Source organism: Camelus bactrianus, chromosome 15, assembly GCF_048773025.1.
Source record: "Camelus bactrianus isolate YW-2024 breed Bactrian camel chromosome 15, ASM4877302v1, whole genome shotgun sequence".
Taxonomy (NCBI): Eukaryota; Metazoa; Chordata; class Mammalia; order Artiodactyla; family Camelidae; genus Camelus; species Camelus bactrianus.
This window is the reverse complement of record NC_133553.1, coordinates 30,036,969-30,052,815: the sequence shown is the minus strand read 5'-3', so window position 1 is coordinate 30,052,815 and position 15,847 is coordinate 30,036,969. Positions and strand designations below refer to the sequence as shown.

The window sequence follows — 15,847 nt, the reverse complement described above, 5'->3', positions numbered from 1 at the left end:
ATGTGAGGAACAGAAGAATAAACAGAAGCCAGTGTGGCAGAGTGAGTGATGAGAATAGCAGATGAAGTCAGAGAGATATCCAGGAGCAGGATTAGGTAGGGCGTCATAGGCCCTATACTGTATTTTGAATAAGTTGGAGAGTTTTGAATAAAGGACTGACACGCTCCTCAGGTTTTAAAAGCATCACTCTGGCTACCACATGGAGACTACACTGTAGTGTAGCAAGGGTGGAAGCAAGGAGAAAGGAGGCCACTGCAATGGGCCAGGGAAAGGATGATGCTGGCTTACACTAAAGTGTATAAATAGGACAGGTAAGGAGTGAGAGCTGCTAAGAAGCTGATGTGATTTGCTGATGGATGTTTGATGTGGGATGTGAGACGAAGAGAAAAGGTATTCTTTTGAATAACTGGAATGGAGTTGTTTACTGAGGTGGGGAAAAGTAGGAGAGGAGCAGGTCTGGGGTAGTAAATCACTTTAGTCTTTGCCACGTCAAGTTTGAGATGCCTATTAGACTTCTAAGTGGAGATGCTGATTATGCAGTTGTATATACAGTATGTGTTCAGGGAGAAGTCTGTGCTAGGCACTTAAATTTGGGAGTCATGAGCATAGAGACAGGCATTATATCAGTAAGACTGAATGATATAACCACAAGAGCAAGTAGATAAGGGGAAGAGGTCCTAGAATGAGCTCTGAGGCCCTCAAATGGAGGTCAGGGAGGTGAGGAAGATCCAGCAGAGACTGAGAAATAGGAGGAGAATCACCTTTCTCAAGAAAGTCATTCCAGAAATCAAATGAAAAAAAGAGCTTCAAGAAAGAGTAAATGTTCAAATATGTCAAGTGCTACCAATGATTGCATCTGACATTGTAGAGGACATTAACAACCTTGGCAATACTTTTGGTGGAATGAAAGCCTGATCAGTTCAATAAGGAACAGAAGGAGAGGAAGTGATGGAGTATCGTCTTCTAGGGAATTTAACTGTGAAGGGGAGCAGATCTGTCAGTATGACTGTATTTTTCTCAAGGCACATTTAAATGCTTAGGTGTAGGTATGAAGCAAGAGCTGAGCTGGATTTCATTAAGAAGCATTTTGCTAGGAACAAGTGCAACAGAGGGAGAGCTGGCAAGCTGAGAGTGCCTGTGAGGGAGTAACTGTAACGATGGACCATGGAATCTAAAGTGACTTTAGGAAGCTGGGATCAGAACACAGTGTAAGACTAAATTCTTGCACATCACAGAGACTCTTCTATTTCTACCTCGTTTACACCAGTCCTCACTGAGAGCTACACAGTTCTCTAAAGTAAGATTTCCTCCCTCACCTTTCAATGAACTTTAAGAGAATACCGTCTTAAGTTTTCAACTTTAACTACCTTACTTATTATGTTGTCAGATCAAACAGTTTCCCTGTCATTAGAGCCAAGACACAACCAAATTAAAACCCTTATAAAATTCAAGTGATGTGTGAAAAGTTCAGCAGCCAGGATCTGGGAGAAAATGACTTTAGTAAAATAATTCTAAGCAAAATGGGCAAGATGAGGCCACTGAAAGTCTAGATTCAAAAAGCTGCATAAGGCAGGATACCCTGAGAAGACTTAAAACCTCTGTTGTTGCTGTGAAATCCTTCAGACAGAGGAGAGTGAAATTCATGTACCTACTGAATTCTAACATTTTGCCATTCTTGCTTTAGATTTTTAAGATTTTTAATTATTTTTATAAAGAATGACTTTTTAAAAAATACTTATTCCTACATCTGTCCAAGGGAAGCTCTGTTACTCGCTGGACTCAGTCATACTCTTCAGGTGTGCTGGGATAGGATGAAAGGTTGGGGGCCACTACATCACTTTTCTGTTCTATAAACACAAAGCTTGTCTTAAAAAGGACTTGAAACTTAAAGAATTTAAAAATCACTATTTGCTGATACCATAAAATTCAGCTCCCTGAATTTGCAAGTGGGCAGTAGCCAACAATCTTTTATTTGGCTTGTGAAGGCACGGCTGTTCTTATGTGCTGCAGAGTATCAGGGATGCTTATCTGTAAAAACTGCCCCCTTACTTGTTGTTTCCCATTGCTCCTTGCTGCCAGGCCTTCATGTCTGGTGACTGGTAGCCAGAAGCGGGTGGATTCTGCTGGAGCAGAGAGCTCTGAGGAGGAGGGATTGGCATCGGCACCATGGAGCTCCCCGGGCTTAGAGATGGAGCAAAGCTGGCCTCACCTTGGGGAACCATTCCTACAAATCGACACAAATTAATTTATGTGAATACACTATACATTTATTAACCCATAAAAGAAAAAAAAACCCAGAAGGATCCACCATAACATAGTTAGAAATAGTTTATTCAATAGAATAGGGAAAAAATTTCAATCTCTTAAAAATAAAACAGGAAATTTCAGTAAAAACAGATAGATAAACCAATGTATGAAATAAACTTAGAAGAATGCTTCCAGTCACTAAGATACTTATTTGGGTACCATGATTATGTATGATTTCCTAGTCTATTCTTTTTTTTCTTATATGAATTTTTAAGTGTAAAAAGCAAATATGAACATACACGAAAGATTACTTGCGTAATAAAAATAAGCTGAAAAGGATATGAGATGACAGATGTTCACTAAACTTAGGATAATCATTTCATAATGTATGTTAAGTCAAATCATTATGCTGTATACATTAAACTTACACAGTGCTGTATGTCAATTATATCTCAGTAAAACAGGAAGAAAAAATGAATAAGTCATGGAGATGTACTGTACAGCATAGTAATTATAGTTAATAATACTGTATTGCATATTTGGAAGTAGCTAGGAGAGTGGATATCCACTTGAAAGTTCTTACCATGAGAAAAAAAATTTTAACTGTGTATGGTGATGGATGTAAATGAACTTATTGTGGTGATTCTTTTGCAACATATACAAATTTCAAATAATTACGTTGTACACCTGAAACTAATATAATGTATCAATTATGAATCAATAAAAATAATTTTAAAAAACTTTAAAAAGTAAGTTGAAAAGGGAAAAAGGTAAGAAAAATCCACGCAGAAAATGAAAAGTGAGAGAGTTCTGTCGGACACTCCTCCTCACCTGTCTTTATGGTCCCTTCTTCCCTTGTCTTTTTTTTTTCTTTAAGCTTTATTGAGATATAATCTACACAGCATCAAAGTCACCCAATGAACTGTGTAAGTCAATAACTTTTAGTACATTTATAAAGTTGTTCAACCATCACCACAATCCAGTTTAGACACCTGGTCACCCCCAAATTCCCTCATGCTTCTTTGTAGTCAATCCCCATTCTCACCTGTAGCCTCAGGCAGCCACTGATGTGCTTTCTGTCTCTACAGATTTGCCTCTTATTGGAAACTTCATATAAGTGTAATTATGTGAGGTTTTTTTTGTCTGGCATCTTTCACTCAGAATAATGTTTCTGAGTTCAACCACTCTGTAGCATTTATCAGCAGTTTGTTCCTTTTTATTCAGGATAATGCTTATTAGCAGCCATTGATGTAACTGTGTTGAAAATCAACTGACCATAAAAGGAAGGGTTTATTTATGGACTTTTTATTCTGTTGCTGTAATCTGTATGTCTATAGTTGTACTAATACCTCACAGTCTTGATTACTGTAGCTTTATGATAATTTTTGAAGCTTGCAGTCATCAAACTTTGTTCTTCATTTTCAAAATTGTCTTGGCTACTCTAGGTCCTTTGTATTCCTATATATTAGGAGAAGCTTATCAATTTCTCCAAAAAGCATGTTGATATTTTTGATAAGGATTATGTAACTATAAGATCAATTTGGAGTAAATTACCTTCTTTTTAGTATTTGTCTGATTTCATTTTGTGTAGTTTCCATTGTTATATCTTCAAGTCCACTAACTTTTTCTTTTGTAATGTCTAATCTGCTGCTTACCCCACCCAGTATATTTTTCATCTCAGACATTGCAGTTTTTATCTCCAGAAGTTTGATTTTGGTTTTATTTATATCTTTCACACCTTCAGTGAACATGTTCAAGCTTTCCTCTAGCTTCTTACACATACCTAATAAGTGCGTGATTTATAATTGTCTTAATTCTATCACCTGCATCATTTTCTGAGTTGGTTTTGATGACTGATTTTTCTCCTCATTATTAGTTTTATTTCCCTGTATCTCTGAATGCCTGGTAATTAAAAAATTCAGATTCCAGGCTTAGTGAATTTTACCTTGTTAGGTGCTGAATTCTTTAAATTTCTTTAAGTCTAAATTTACGTGGTAACAGTTTTAATTCTTTTGGGTCTTGTTCCTAAAGAGTCAAAAGCAGGGTGTAGTCTGGTGCTTTTTTTGCCTTGCTCCTGAGGCAAAGACATTTCTGAGTATTCTACTTGACACCTATGAATTCTGAGGTTTTCTTAGAAGAAGAACTGAACCTGTGTGAACTCTGAAGCTGTTCCTTCTAATCTTTTCAGGTGGTTTTCCCTGGCCTTGGTTTGTACACATACACACTGATCAGTTCTCAACTGAAGACCTGAGCAGGACCCTTTCCACATCCTTGTGGTTCTCTCTTTGTATGGTTCTCTCCTCTCTGGTTCTGTGCCCTGAAACCTCTACCTGCCATGGTTTATCTGGACTCCAAAATCCATTGTCTCAACTCTTCGAAACCAGTCGCTCCTGTTGGATTCCCTCTCCCTGCATCACAGTGTAGGCAATTTCTAGAACTACTGTTTGACATTTTTTGTTTCAGATGGAAAAATAAATCTGGCCCCTGTTACTCCATCTTGACCACAAGTGGAAGTCTCTAAGAATTTAAAAGAGCAAAAATGGGTCTCTTTTTGTTTTCTGTTACGCTTTGCATTTCTTCTTTTTTTCCTAACAAAATATATTTCACAGTTAAATAGTACTGAGGTATAGACAGTTATAAAGGTGCAGGAAAAAGAATGTCATAATTTGATTACCCATAATTTAGTATAATTCCTTCAAATCTTCCTCTATAAAGTCTCACATAATTTTGTGACCTGCTTCTTTCCCTTATCATTATATCATAAGCATGTTTCTTGCCCTTAATGTCTCTTTGTAAACATAACTGTAGATGCCTTTGTAATATTTTGTGTTCTGTCATTATTAATACAATGCCTTTTCTCTTTTTTTGTTTGGTTAATCTGACCCGAGATGTAGTTAATTTATTCACTTTGTTTTCTATAGACTTCAATTTAAAAAATATTTAACATTTTCCATGTAAGTTGAAACAACTGTAGACTTTTTATAGCTTTTCCTTTCACTAAATATTTACTTCTTTTCTTGGTAAAGTTTATGTAAATAAAGCTACATATTTTCTCTGCTTCCTCCATAAGTAATTTAATCTCGTAAATAATTTTGACTTTGAATTTATGGAGAAATTATTTTTTCACTTATGACTCTAGAGGGTGGGTTTTTCCTACATCATCTTCATTTTTATATTGACTGTCTTTGCATTAATTCCACATTTTAAATTTTAACTCTTCTGGTTGTGATCCTTAAAAAAAACTTGTCTGTTCCTAATGCATTTTTGACTTTATTTACAATGAAATAATTTCTTTCAGGAAAAAAATATATATGTGAGGGGGAGAAAGATACTTATCACATTCTGGATATTACTCTGTGGGGTCAAAGTTAAACAATAAATAAGACTGCAAGTACATCAGCATGCTTTTTGACTTTTCTTTCTGGCCTCATCTCACATTCTAACTGCCCATGTTTCCCTTATCAGATGACCTAGTTTCAGAAGAAAGAACCAGTCTGTGAATAATGAATCTGAAGGGGTAGAGTTCTGGGCCTAGTTCTGCCACTACACTGGACCTCAGATTCTTTGGGCCAGATAATCTTGTTCTTTCTAGTTTAAAAATTCTACAATTCTGTCTTTGTCTAGATTATGCTGTCTCCCTGCTGGACAATAAATAGCATCGCAGACATCTGGCAGCAACTAGAATCAGGACTCATTCTTATACTAAAAGATTCATTGAGCATCTACTCTCCCCACAGACCACTATGCTATCAGCATTTGAGAAAGATTTAAAAAAAAAAAAAAAAGGTCATACTTTGCTCACTCAAGGAAACTGCTCTTTAAAAAGAAAGGAAGCTGTTGAACAACTGTCCATAAGATGGGGTGGTGAGTGCTTGTGATCAGGAGCGTCAGGGAGGGCTTACCAGAGGAGATACCTCTGAGAGGAGGGAGGGACAGGAATGAGACAGGTGAGGGAAGGACATTTTAGACAGAGGATACAGTATATACAAAGAGCTGTAAGTAAAAGAGAGCAAAGTATGTATTCTTTCTTGGAACTTGAGAGGTTTGTTAAGTTGGAACATTGAGACATGGAAGGAAGGGGAAATGGAGTTGACCTTAGCTCTGGACAAGTTTGGGGTGCTGGTGAAAAATTCAAGTGTGTCTGTCCAGCAGGCAGCTGTATACATGAGCTGGTTTAGAGACAGAGAACAGTGATCAGCGTGAAGGAGTAGACGAGATTACTCACAAGAGAGTGGAGTAGCATGTTTACTGCAGTTCACAGAAAAGGGAGCTCTGGATTGGCTTCAAGGAATTAATGAAATAAGTACAAAAACTTAAAAAAAATTTTTCCCTCCTATTTTCTTTGAATATTACCGTAGTATAAAATAAATTTTAAATGTCTAATTCTGTTCTTGTGCACTCATTATCATGGCATGATAGACTAGAAAAATTTTCTGTTTTCAGAAATAAAAGAAAGCCTACTCTGTCATTATTATCACCTACACATTTCTTCATTTACTTTGGGCCTATATTAAGCTAAAAGATGCCAAAGCAAAGGACTATAGCAAAGCTAATGTAGCCTTCCTTTGGTTTTAGTATCATCAACTTTTTCTGCAAAGGGCTCATTAATAAGTATTTTTGGTTTTGCAGACCATAAGGTTTCTGCAAGAACTATATAACTCAACTGTGTGAAGTCAGCCATAGACAGCATGTAAACTAAAGAGCATGGTTGTGCTCCAGTAAAACTTTATTTATAAAAACATGGGTTTGTTGTTTTGTTTCATTTTGTTTTTTGAGAAGGCTTGATTTGAAAAGGTTGGAATTTTTCCTGAACTTGAATTTTACCAACACAAAACCTAGTCTTGGAGCATTCTACCTGGTTGTTGGAACAAGTTTATAACTTAGAGTAATGGAAGAAAGGAAAAACATTGCATCTTTAAATGTTCTTATGCTCCCCAGAAAAACTAACAATCTTCCCCGTGTTATTTTCAGGCAGTTCATGGAAGACCTGAAAGCTCTGCCATTTTATTTCAGTCCAACTGGATGAAACACTATGCTCTCCACTATACCCAGCTTCTGGGGTTTGATTGCAGTACAAATACTGATTTTATCAAAGACAAATTCTTACTTTGTGAAAAGTATATTTTGTCAATCAAAAGTTGGACTGAAAGAAATACTCAGGTACCAGATGGAGCACTTACGATGGATGGCAACACATCTGGTTATACTGTCTGGAGAGGAAGGAGCCCCATCCCCTCATTATCTCAATCAACTGCATTCTGTATTGACTTGCAAGAGATCAAAGACTAGACGCACAACCCTGAAGGAAATCTAGTCAACTTCACAGGAACTGGGGCTTTGGAGCACTGCCTTTCTCAATGGCTTTGTCAAGAAACAGGAGCAGGACAGAAGTTCTCCTTTCCTGGCTTTCCAGAGACAAAGTGTTAAAGAGCATGACTGAAAACTGACAGAAGTACTGTTTTTTTAAAAATTAATTAATTAACTTTTTATTTAGGTATAATTGATGTATAAGTTTCAGGTGTACAACATAGTGATTCACAATTTGTAAAGGTTATAGTCCATTTATAGTCATTATAAAATGTTGGCGAATTCCCTGTGTTATATAAGATATCCTTGTAGCTTATTTATTTTATACATAATAGTTTGTACCTCTTCATCCCCTCTCCTAACCTGCCCCTCCCTCCTTCCCTCTCCCCACTGGTAACCACTAATTTGTTCTCTGTATCTATGAGTCTGTTTCTTTTTGTTATATTCACTAGTTTTTTTTTTTTTAAGATTCTACACATAAGTGGTATCACACAATATTTGTCTTTCTCTGTCTGACTTATTTCATTTAGCAAAATACCCTCAAAGTCCATCCATATTGCTGCAAATGGCAAAATTTCATTACTTTTTAATGGCTGAGTACTATTCCATTGTATAATACACTATAGCTTCTTTATCCATTCATCTGTTGATGGACATTAAGGTTGCTTCCATATCTTGGCTGTTGTAAACAATGCTGCTATGAACACTAAGGTGCATGTACCTTTTTGAATTAGTGTTTCCATCTTTTTCAAATATACACCCAGGAGTAGAAATGCTGGGTCACATGGTAGTTCTATTTTTAGTTTTTGAGAAGTACCATTTAAATTTTTTTTAAGAGAAAAGAATCCTTGGGGAATTTATTAATGTTTGGCTTATTTGTAGTTGTTTTTTTCTCCCAATGAATGAGATAACTCTTTAGAGTTAAGGCACTGCAATCAGTATCAAAAACACTACTAAGAATCTATTAGCTGTTTGGCTAAGTTGCCATTTTGGAAGAGCAATGGGGAAATATAACTACGTAAGTCTTCTAATGTTAGAGTAAGTACTTCCATAGGCTAGAATAAAGTGAAGGATCCTCGTCAAATTCTTTGCACACAGAAATCACGAGACACATGAAAATACGACTCTTTTGAAGGCCACTCCTGTTCAAACAATCTTATAATTAAAACACAGATTTATACTCCTTTTCTCACCCACACATATAGTGTGAGTGATATAAACCAGCCAAAGATGACTTCATTGTCTTGAGGACAAAGAAACTGATGTGGCATAATTTTGATTAAAATGTCTTAGAGAATTCTGATGCTCTCTGACACATGTTTCCCTAGATATTTAATTTAATAGTCAAAGGATTTTAACACTTGTTGCCACCAGAATGAAAAGTCTAAATTGATTTGGCTGTCAAAGTTGATAAGCATATTGCCATGTAAAAAAATCTCTGTATGACTTCAACATTTTATTCAAGTCAAACAGCAGCCTTCTCACTGAAATTCATTTTAAAGCAGGCTTAAAATTTACATTTTCTTTCATTTATAAAATGAAGGGATTATTTCCCAGGAATTTGTCATTAATTTTACATCAAAGTTTGATTAAACTTGGTAGATTAATGAAATGTGTTTTATTGCCCCTACCTATTAGAATCTCCAAGATAGAAGAAAAATTTTAAAAAGACATCATTACCCAGGACAAAGAGAATAGGAGAGAGACAGTGCAAATGCAAGGCTGAAAAAGAACACATCTTTTGGAAGCCAGAAAGTTGCCTGATATTGCAGAGGAATAGCTTACAACCTAAGCAGCTAAGAGTGGTGACACCAATGAGAAGTCTGAGGTAGTTTGTGAAGACTGATTATCCTTATGTAAACTATCAAAAACTCTCCAAGGTAATAAAAAAAAAAACCATATGTAAATTTTGAGTTAATGTACTCACACCCATTGTCTGATGTGGAGTTTCATTAGATTCTTATAGGAACCCACAGAAGAAAGTAAGAAAGAATATGCTTTGCAGACAAAATGTCAAAAATTTTAGAGTCAAACAGGTCCTTATGGAGCCTCTAATTTAATCATCTTAGCTGTCAATGAGGGATGAGCATGAAACCACTCAACCATTTAGTGGCAAAAGCTAAGTCTAGAGCCTGGATCTCCTGACTCCCAAGTCAGCATCTCTCTCCTTCAGCAAATTGCCTCAATGTCAGTGAACTGAAACGCATTGAAGAGAGACCTGAGCCTGTATGTGGTGCAGTCATCCCTTGGTATCCATGGGGGATTGGTTCTAGAATCCTTGTGGATATCAAAATCCATGGATGCTCAAGTCCCTTATATAAAATGGGAAATATAACCTATATCCTTCCGTATTCTTTGAATCATCTCTAGATTACTTATAATACGTAATACAGTGTACATGCTATGTAAATACAATGTAAACAGTTCCCAGAGCATGGTAAATTCAAGTTTTGCTTTTAGGAACTTGCTGGTATTTATTTTTGGGGGGAATATTTTTGATGTAGGGTTGGTTGAATCCACAGATACGGAACCTGTGGATACTGAGGACCGACTGTACTTATAAAAGCAACATAAAGGTGCAATCCTCATACCTGATCCTGGATACTGGAAGACATTCTGCTGCATCTGAGGATTGATTCCAGTGCCAAACTGTCCTCCCATGTTTCCTGTCATGCCTCTGTTCACCATGCTGTTGCGGTTGGCCAAGGATGCCTCAGGATTTGCTGCCAGTTGTGAAAATGGGCTAGGAGAAGCAGGTGGGGTTCCTGGATTTGTACCATAGTTTGGTGGGTAGGGGAATTGCTGTGGAGCACCCTGAGGAAGACGGGGGTTCCCCATTTGAACTGGCAGTCCAGATGAGGGAGGGAGGTTGTTCCCAAAGCTTTGTTGCCTCATTAGCATGGCTCTCTGCTGCTGTATTAGCTGCCTCTGTCGGTGCTGTTGACTGTACAACTCCCGCTGGCGCTGTGCCAACATCTGGGCATTCAGGGGTGGCTGAAGAGGAGAGAAAAACATTGTCTCTTACTGATATGGAAAGCTTACAGGATAAAGCCTACTAGCTTGGAGCAACAGAATATGTAGCAATGATCAGTGCACAAGGGAAACTAGAGCAGAAAAGGAACAAAACCTCTTAAGTAATAGCCACAGGAGAGAAAATGAATTAAGTACACTTTATAAAGTCACACAGAACTGATAAAAATTCAAAGAAAGTATACATTGATTAGTATGATAATACAGGCCATGAAAACTGTTAAGAGAAACATGAAAACCATAAAGAAGAGAAAGAAAATGTGCTCAATGACCTCTGTCTTATCTGGCATTAGGTTGGTAGGGGACGTTTCACTTTTTCATTTCCAAAAAATTTACTATGTTTCTAGTATGGAGAAAGTTACTTTTCCCTTTTCTCATGGGGATCATTTATTCCACTTTACTTAAGAGAATAAAATGTGATTATAGGTGATTTTAATTTTTTTCATTATACTTTTCTGTATTCTCCAAATTATCTATAATGAACATGCATTATCTTTACAATCAAAAAAACCTACAAATACCAATAAAAAAAGGAAGAATCAGAAACTCATGATCCAATGCCAAACAAATGACCACTTAAAAAGAAAACAATTGATTAGAAATCAAATAATAAACAGAAAGAAATGAATCCAGGTATTTTATATCATCGCTACAGTACAAGACAGCTTCAGGCATTAGAGTGTTTTAATAGCTAAAATATTATAAATGATGAAGTCAGTGGTAAAATTTGGTTGAAGTCACTTTCTGGTCTAACTTGCAAAGCAACATGGCATGTCAGTAAAGCCTCCTTCACAAAACATTCGTTCAGGCTGAGGAGCTGATTAAAGCATACAGCTCCACAAAAACAGAGCTGTCAACCAGACGCAGTCCGATCTAGAAGAAACTGTCGCAGGCTACTTCCTGACAGAAGTCATGTTTATGTGAAGTCCCAAAGTGGGGTCTCGGTTCCTTACAGCCTAATTATGCTTGCATGAGTGAACCAATAAGATTTTTAAGACAGAGAAACCCACATCTGGATCTATGAAGGTACTAGTATCTGCTGTTTCTATCAATGTTTATCTTTTTGGTTAGTATTCATCTAGGTCCATTTTATGGAGGGGGGGGTATAGCTCAAGTGGTAGAGTGCATGCTTAGCATGCATGAAGTGCTGGGTTCAATCTCCAGTACCCTCCCCAAAATAAATAAACCCAATTACCTCTCTCCAATCAAATAACACAATAACGTTTTATGGAGAAGTTTTGTTTGAATTTTCTCTAAAATCCCTCATCTTCTAAATTTTTGTAGACTTGGTTAGGAAACCATAAAAAAGTGGTTGAAGCAAAAATATTAAAATATGTGTGGAAGTTGAGTAGGGAGTAAGCACTAGACAACACTTAGAAGGCTACCCAGTTCTTCTCATGTGCAGTTCTGATGGCTCTGAGTTCATACAGAAGGACTGTTAAAACAAATTAAAAATAGAAAAGGCTGATGCTTAGACTGAGCAGAGAACACAAGGTAGTTAAGATAACTAAGCAACGTGACTGGGATTGATCAGGTTTAAGGTTCCATTTATACAGTTTCATATTCGAGGCTTCTTGCTTACTGGTCCTATTCAGGACAGCAATAAGAGTTTTCTGCTTAGTTATCTGATATCTAATAGCAATGACAACAGTAACAATAAAATGAAACAAAGAACCCTCAGCTTTAGATCAAGTATCAGTAAGGGGTATCACAACTTGATTATAAATTCATTCTAGAAGAAAGCTGTACTATAAACATCATTAAAAGATCAGTTCACAGACCATTTCAAAGACACTCAAGTCAACACTGTAAGAAACACAGCTTGGGTTAGAGAAGTACTAACAATGCCTGGTCTGCTCACGCTACCTGAGGTGTAATTTGCTGCTGCATGCCTGATCTCATATTGATGCCAACAGGAGCGCTTGCTGCAAACTGGTTCAAGATAGCTTGACGATTCTGGTGTATCAACTAGAGAAAAAATGGAAATAATGAGATATATTTCTATATATAAACACAGAGTATGGCCCTTTTAGAATAGCACAAACTTTTTATTGATTACTAAGAAGTTTATTGTGGGTTTAGGAAGATTATTTCCCACGTTTATTCGTCAAAAGGTTGGCAATTCCTAACATTTATCAATATTTTTTCTTACAAAACTCTAAATATGGCAGAGCATTTAAAAGTAAAATACAAAAACACAACATATATGTATATGTAAACATATATAAACGTATGTAAATGCATATATGCTTAAATATGGACGTGTATGTATTCTACTTTTAAATGCTCTTCCGTATTTAGTGTTCTGCAGTGTTTATACATACATAGACACACACAAATGTGTTTATTATGCTTTTAAAAACATGTTAATACTTAGTTTATTTCACATAAGTACAGCGCTGGACAGAAAAGAAACATTAGCCCCAGGTCTTAAACTGTTGTGAGTAAAAAAGTAAATATACAATAGGGCACATTCTATAAAGGTCTGAAAGATGAATGGAAAAGTTGAGGTACTTTTGACTTGGAAGGTATCTGTCTGATGGGTACATGTTTGGGGAAAATCCAATGTGATTTCATTAGCTGGAGAGAATTATGTAAGAAACAAATGGTCTGAGAAAATGGACTATTTATTTAACTAGAAGAAGTAATTACTTTAGACCAGCATTTCCCAAATTGGTGTTCTAAAGAACATTGTTCTGCAGGATATTAATAGATGTGCCAGGAAAATAGCAGGCTGTGCTGTACTAACATTGGAAAGAATGGGTTACACAAGGTGAAGCAGATTTCTTTACTGTAGTAATTCTATGAGCCCTTAATTGCCCAAAGCACATTGTGGAGCTCTAAGAAGGGATAAACTATGCAATTTATTTATCACAAACTTTTTTCCTGACGTATTATTATTATCTCCTAGAACAATCTTCTATGGAACACTAGTTTTGAAGATGCTGACTATATCAGGCTTAGGATTCCAGGTCATAGGCATGCCTTAACTTTCTCAGGTAACAAAAGTATCTTTAGAAGTGATACCTCCTGATAAACAAGCTATAGCTTAAATGATTTTTTGCTGAATAATTTGATATGAAGAAACTCTTTAGAGAGATAATAGTAGCAATAATATCAATATTATTCTGTGTTTATATGGCTCTTTATGATTTATAAGTTACTAATAAAATATACTGATATATTTTAATATACTATATGCAACTTGAGAGAATCCAAAGAGCTTCAAACAGTGATTAAAACTCTCATCTCCAAAGAACTCAATTCTTAGCTCTAGTTTCATTAATTTTTTTGACTTTCATTATATTAAAAAATAAACCTATTTTAGGGGGGAAGCTCAATATAATATAAATATTAAAATTATAACTTTTAGGCACTGTGGAATATGATAAAACATCCAGAATCACTTCAAAAATAGAGATACCCATATCATGGTTTTAAAAGTCAAAGAGACTTTTAAGTATGAAAATCTACATACTTCTTAAACTCAACAGAACTTGGATATAAATTTAAATAAACCATCAGTTTTACAAAAATTTATCAAAAACTTAGTATATGCAAGATACTACATAAAGTTTGAAGGCTAACAAAGGTGAGCAAACTTCTGTCCTCTGTGAATTCTCTGTTGAGTGGTAGAGGCCAACACAGAGCAGTGCAATGTCCAAGTACTATGCGGCACGTATAGAGATATGTACAGCAGCACATAGGGAGCAACTAACTTAGCCCAGGACGGGAAGGCAGGGACCAAGAGCACGAGTGCGCACAATGGGACCTTGAAAGATGAGAATGCCAGGTGGCAAAGAGGATGACAGAGTTAACTTGAGGTAGAAAGAATAACAAGTCTAAAAACAGGAGAGATGGCAATGAAGATAGGTGAAAATACATTAATACTTAATGATGAAGAGAAGTAAAACTGCCCAGAGAGTGGGAGCTGGAATTCCACACTTACAGCTTTATATATTCTTTGAATTGTGAGAAAATGTGAGAATGAAATGGGTGAGGGATGGAGGAAAAATGCTTCAGAAGTAGTAAAAATGAGAAAACAATCATAGAAAACAAATTAAAACCTTAGAAAATAAAGGTTATTTTTAGCAGTAGAAGGAATTATTCTAAATAGCAGCAATCTACAAGCACTTTCTGTTAAAGAAAAATCGATCTATTCCTGCCCTTGGAACAACTCTGGTTCGTTTTCCCCTCCCTTTCACTATCTGTGTGTACAACCTGACTACAACTGTCTCACTCTGATATGCCTTTTCTCTCTGATTACTAAAATGCCACCCATTTTCCAGCAAGCAGGTCAAATTCTACTTCTTCCAAGGAACTCTTCCTAAAAGGATTACCATATCCTTTACCTCCTGGGGAATCTCAACTTTTGGGGGGTTAGGGAGTGGGAGGAAAGGGGCTGGTAGTTCTTAGACCTGTTACACAAATTCAAATGCCTATAAAGGCCAGCTTGAAAGGATTGTTGTATTGCAAAAGGAGATGTGGGGCCTGAGACTAGTGGAAGAGCACAAACCCAGCCTATGTGTATAACATGCACACACGCGTACACTCACGCAGTTGAGGCTCACTGTAATCTGTCTGTCTGAATGGGTTTTTTCCCCAACGCCTTAGCAAGAAGCCTTTCTACAGAAAATCTAAAAGATGATTACATGGCCAAGAGGTTCTCAACCAGGGGTGATTCTGCCCTGTCAGGAACCGTTGGCAATATATGAAGACATTTCAGTTGTCACAACTTTGGGAGAGGTTGCTACTAGTACCTGGTGGGTAGAGGCCAGGAATGCTGCTGAACATCTTTCAGTGCACCAGAAGCCCCCCTTAACAAGAATTATCCAGCCTCAAAGTGTTAACAGTGATGAGTTTGAGAACCCTGATCTAGCCACCACATAAATTCTTGCTAAGACAAAGAGTTCTTTAAAGAAGCTTATTCTTTTATCAGGCAGTTTTCACTGTCACAAAGTTTTGCTTTTTAGAACTTAAAAAAAAAACAAACAAAAAACAAACTCTTCGATCTACAGTTGGTTTAATCCATAGATGCAGAACCTGCAGATGTGGAGGGCTGACTGTATACTACGTTTTGAATACCCCAAGCTGATTATAGGTTCTGAAAGTTACCTGTATCTTTTATTCTCTGTATTTCTCCCAGTACCTAGCATAGTTCCCCTAAATATGTTTTGTGAAAAATTAAATACAGGGGAATTATTAAGCATTTCTTGTTCTTGTGCTTTCCAATGATAATTGACAAGTTATGATAAGAAGTAGC

At 36.5% G+C, this 15,847-nt stretch overlaps 1 protein-coding gene across 6 annotated transcripts in view; it reads right to left on the bottom strand.

The window, feature by feature from the left end:
* The window catches only part of NCOA1 (nuclear receptor coactivator 1), a 212,366-nt gene that overhangs the window by 13,508 nt on the left and 183,011 nt on the right, over positions 1-15,847 (bottom strand). For all 6 annotated transcript variants that reach the window (XM_074341748.1, XM_074341750.1, XM_074341749.1 and 3 more), the window contains 3 exons: positions 12,451-12,552; positions 10,146-10,548; positions 2,050-2,224 (listed from right to left, as the gene is read on the bottom strand). In XM_074341748.1, the coding sequence (XP_074197849.1) occupies positions 2,050-2,224; positions 10,146-10,548; positions 12,451-12,552 (680 nt within the window). The remainder of the gene's footprint in view (positions 1-2,049; positions 2,225-10,145; positions 10,549-12,450; positions 12,553-15,847) is intronic.